At 44.0% G+C, this 5,028-nt stretch overlaps 1 protein-coding gene across 1 annotated transcript in view; it reads right to left on the reverse strand.

Annotated features, from left to right (window-relative positions):
- Positions 1-3,381: 3,381 nt before the first annotated feature.
- The window catches only part of NETO2 (neuropilin and tolloid like 2), a 40,738-nt gene continuing 39,091 nt past the window's right edge, over positions 3,382-5,028 (reverse strand). The window contains exon 9 of the mRNA XM_018553332.1: positions 3,382-3,984. Coding sequence (XP_018408834.1) covers positions 3,404-3,984 — 581 coding nt within the window. The 3' untranslated portion in view covers positions 3,382-3,403. The remainder of the gene's footprint in view (positions 3,985-5,028) is intronic.

Raw genomic sequence — 5,028 nt, forward strand, 5'->3', positions numbered from 1 at the left:
TATATATATATATATGTATATGGATATATATAATTTTTATTTTTTTATATGTTGCAAGTGTTCAGTATAACCTTCTTTTTTTTTTGTTATTTTTAGCCTTGTTCCCTCAATAATGTTCTGGATTTGTCTGCAAAGTTTTATTAACTTCATCGACAGAAAATGTTTTGCCATAAATGAGATGAAAAGCAAGCTTAATTTCACATTTCTTCCAGGCGCGGGATAGACGGAAAAGGTAATTAAAGGGAAACATTTTAGAATTTTTGTACAAGGGAGCCAGATGGACCCAGTCAAAGTACGCTTTTAATTGCCACTTACCATGTTAATAGGAGCCGTGCTAACGTACGCAATAAAAAATGGCTTACAGAACTGGGATAATGAGGAAACTTCAGTCCTTTTGTAGAATTAAATTGTTTGCAGTTTTGTTTTTTTCCCTGCTGTAAATTCAGAAAAATATGCTACATTTTTTTTAGAGAGCCACCAAACTGTAATAATACAAGTTTTCTTTTTTCTTATAATTCCTTTTTTTGGCATAGTTTTTTTATTTTGCAACAAATAGAACTGATATAATATGTAAACGTTTCCTTTTCTAGTATTAAATTCTTTCCAGCTTTTCTTTTTATCTTGCTGTAAATCCAAAAAATGTGGTCCATTTTTAACAGCAAGCAATCAAACTCTTAAACTGTAACAATCAACTTTCCTCTGTGTATAATATTCTTTCTTTTTTTTTTTCTATTTTAGCATAATTGTTTTGTTGGGGGAAGGGGGGGCTGTTAATGTATCCCCCCTCACAGTTTTCTAGTTATTTAAAGCAGAATTCCAGGAAAATTCCTAACCTTTGCAGTGGGGCTACCCCCGCGCTGCAAGGGGTAAGTGCTCTTTGTGTCTAGGTAAAAAAAATAACAATGGTATACTCACCCGAACCTCGGATCTAGCCGGCTGTAACAGCGCTGCCTCCTCCTATGCTGACGCGATGGTATGTCTGCCGCTGTCCTCACGTCCTGTGCACTGCGTATAGACCATGATGACTCATGGACCACGGGGAGCGATGCAGACCAATAAGAGCCGCGGGGAGCGATGCAGACCCATAAGAGCCACGGGGAGCGATGCAGACCCATAAGAGCCGTCCATCCCCGAGAATCGGGTGCGTATAACTTTTTAAAATATTTGAACCTAGCCAAAAAACGAGCACTTAACCCTTTCAGTGCGGGAGAAGCCCCATTGCAAGCATTGAGAATTTTTTTTTTCCCCCGGCATTCTTTTTTAAATTTTTTCTTTACCTGTTGATTTTGGAGGACTACGCGGTGTAACGGGGTGCCAGTAAAACCAGCCAGGTGGGCAGGAAAAGTGATAGATGGTAGATACATTCCTCCACGTATCCCTAGATTCATCATCTAAGGCAGTTGTGGCGAACCTTGGCACCCCAGCTGTTTTGGAACTACAAGTCCTATGAGGCTCTGACAGCCACAAACATAACTCCCAGAGGCAGATGCATGTTGGGATTTGTAGTTTTGGCACAGCTGGAGTGTTCAAGGTTCGCCACCACTGATCTAAGGTAATGCCAGCATAGATTTGGAGGTAAAGAAAAATTGCTCTTTATCCTGTATTGGTAAAACAAATCCTGGGGCTGGTGTTACTAGGAGTGTGATAGAGCTCCGGGTGGGACAGACTCCTAGTTCCATGGACTGTAGTTTAGTGAAGACTGCACAGGACTTCATTAGTGTGCAGCTGCACCTAGCTGAGGGGAAGTGTGTCTCTCAGTGCAAGGAGAGACAGTGGGGGGAATGCAGCAAGTTCTGTGTTTGGAGCCAAGCCTGTCAGCAGGACAGGGTTCTGTGGATGGACTGTAACTGTTCCCACAGAGGAAACGGACCCAGCTCAGAGGACTATCGCTAATGCCCAGTAAGGCTCAGTGGAGCGGACTTTTATTTGTTTATGTCAATTTAATTTTTTGGGTGAATGCCTGTAACCTTTTTTTTTTGTCGATTTGATTGCTGTCTGGAATTAAAGCTGGCAATTTTTGGTTGAAGAGACTGCGAGTTTGCCTCTACATTGAGACTAGTTCCCTTCAGCGGCCATACGCCACCCTGCATGTCTGTGTGGCTGCGGGTGTCCGTACTCGTACGGTGATAGGATGGATCCTGTCTGCGTCCGAGCCGGGACACCCGTACGGACCTGCACTTGGGGCGACCGTATGGCCGCATACTCCCATAGAGAAGGACAGGGGCTGCGTACTAATCACAGGATAACAGACACCGGCACTCCAACTAATGAATCAATGGCGTCTCTTTATTTACGCATGAAACATAGCAACAATGCATCAAAAAGCAACGTTTCGGGGTCTCACAAGATCCCCTTCATCATTTTGGCTGATGAAGGGGATCTTGTGAGACCCCGAAACGTTGCTTTTTAATGCTATGTTTCATGCGTCAATAAACAGACACCGCTGATTCATTACTTGGAGTGCCGGCGTCTGTGATTATAGATGGTTGCCATCCGTCGACTGCTGCAGCACCCATCTTTTATAAGGAACAGCGGTTTTGAATGCGATGGGTTCATGGACTGTATCCTGCGTACTATCACACACAGCACCTGTCCTTCCCGGGAGCTGCCCGGAACGGCCGTGCACGCAGCACGGAGCTGTACGTGCCGGTCTCTTCTCGTGTGAATGAGGCGTAAGGGTAAGGATTAGACTGAACAGTACGGGGCTTAAAATGTCCCAATTTTTCATTTGAGGAATTTGGAATGTAAATATCGATACAGGACACAAACGTCAACCTCCGTACGAGCGACAGCTCAACTTTAAGTTATACTTTTTTTTTTTTAATGCATGTTCAGTGCAGTTCCTCAAAAATATAGATTTGGTTTTCTCCGTTGTCTTAACCGATTTCCCTGCGATTTACCTGTCACTCATCACCCTCCAAATGGTCCAATTTTGTTTTGAGTACGATGGGTGGGCAGAGAGTGAGTTTCTTGGCAATTAAACATACTTTGAAGACCGTGTTTAACATTGTTTCCCACTTCTTTAGCACCATGAGTAATCCTAGAACATTTTTTTTTGTTGTTGGAAGGTAAACTTCTCTTGTGTGTAAAAACATAAAGGCCGAACAAAAACATACAAAGAATCCATAATGTCGACTTCAATCCATGTGTCCTCTTCTGTGACCGGTGAGTGCAGTTTTATATAGAATCCTAATAATACACATTATCGATGCCATGCAAACGCTCGCGCTGTCGTGATTCCCTGCTCGAAAAATAGAGAGCTTTGCGATACCATTTCTTCGCGCCTTGTTGAGTCTCGGCTTCAAGTCTCTAGAAAAAAAAAACCTCTTAATTCCCTTGGAGATTGTCTCAAAAATAGATCGCTTTGATTTAACGAAACCTTGAATTCTGTGAGGGGGGGGTTTTAAAAGTCAATCGATATCGATCCTTGAGCGCACTCTTCTCGGCCGCGCGCGTAGATTTCGCAAGGGATCTCCTCCATGACCCGGTCTTCGATGCCTTTGTCGCCGCAGTCGTGCGACTGTTTGAACGCGTACGTGCTTTTCTTGTAGGTGCTGTTAAACGTTTTCATGGGCTGCGGCTGGGCAAAGTCGTTGCGGAACGGAAGTTCCATGGAGCTCAGGTTGGTCCTGCTGTGTTTGAGAGTGGCCGTCTGCGAGCCGCAGTGGTGGTCGTGAATGCAGCGGGACGTGGCGGAGGAGCGCCTCGTCTTTTGGTAGTTCTCCAGTTCTTCGGACAAGTCGGCCAGGTCGGCGGAGATCTCTTTGTCCCTGAGGGAGAAGAGCTCGTAGTGGGGCGGGTCAAAAACCTCCTGAAAGCCAGTTTTGTTGAACGCGGTCTTCCTGGCCATGATCTTTTTACGAGGCTGTTTGACTTGGACCAGGATGGAAATGATGAGGAGGACCAAGACGATCCCGGAGGTTATTCCAATAATGGTCCCGTGGGTCTTGGTAATTTGCTCGAACAGTCCAGCTTCTTTTCTTTCTGTAACAAAAAATTAATAAGATAACTACTTCAGCAAAGATGTGCAAAGTCCAGTCTGTATGTATGTATATTTTTTAGGGATGCACCGAAATTTCGACCGCAGAAACATTTCGGCCAAAAATGGCACTTTGGGCAAAATGCTGAAAGTACCATATCGGCTGAAAATGCGGTCGAAGAAGCGCATCCCCAGCTTCTCTCCTCCCCGCTGGACGCCGGTCTATGTCCCCTCGGATCCCTGCTGCTCTCCCACCGCCTCTGCCCCGCCCGCCAGCAGAGGCAGTGGGAATCCAAGGGGACACAGACCAGCATCCAGCGGGGAGGAGAGAGACTGTCATGAGTCAAAGCAGGGTCTATCAGGGGTCTAATAGAGCCCAGAACCCCCAAGAGTAAAGTAAGCAAAAAAGAAACTAAATAAAAAATAAACACAAATAAATAAATTATAAATAAGAATAAAATAATGTAAAAAAAATGTAAAAGGTTGGAAAAAAAGTAATTTTCAGTTTCGACCTGACAAAAATTTTTATTTTCGGTTTTGGTCTAAAAATTAATTTCAGTGCATCCCTAACATTTTTGTATATTCATCAAAGTGGATCTAGAGACTCTGAAGCAACCTCTTGCTCATAGTTGGTCACATCCAATTATACTTAGACACTTCACCCCTCTTCCAAGTGGCTTCCTCTGTCCAATTGAGTGTTGGGGATATACCCCAGCATTTTGGACAGAGAGGACAACTGGCTCACAAGAGGTGTGAAAGAGGCCATCTATGTCAAACTAGAACAAATGTCTTCTGTTAAGAGGACCTTCAACATCTGTCACCTGCATTTAATGCGTTTTAAAATCTGTACCCCGGGTTTCAGATCTTAAACCATACAACTCAAACTTATAACATCTATCCCAGAGTTCATAGTACCATGGGGATTGGATTATGTACTTTAGAACCTGGTGTTTTTTCATACTTTTGAACCTCCTTGGGCATTCAACATTCGCCTTGATACATTCTATGGTGATTGTATTAAAGTGAACCTTCACCCCCCCCCCCCCCCC

This window comes from Nanorana parkeri, unplaced genomic scaffold (assembly GCF_000935625.1).
Source record: "Nanorana parkeri isolate BGI_ZX_2015 unplaced genomic scaffold, ASM93562v1 scaffold6, whole genome shotgun sequence".
Lineage (NCBI taxonomy): Eukaryota > Metazoa > Chordata > Amphibia > Anura > Dicroglossidae > Nanorana > Nanorana parkeri.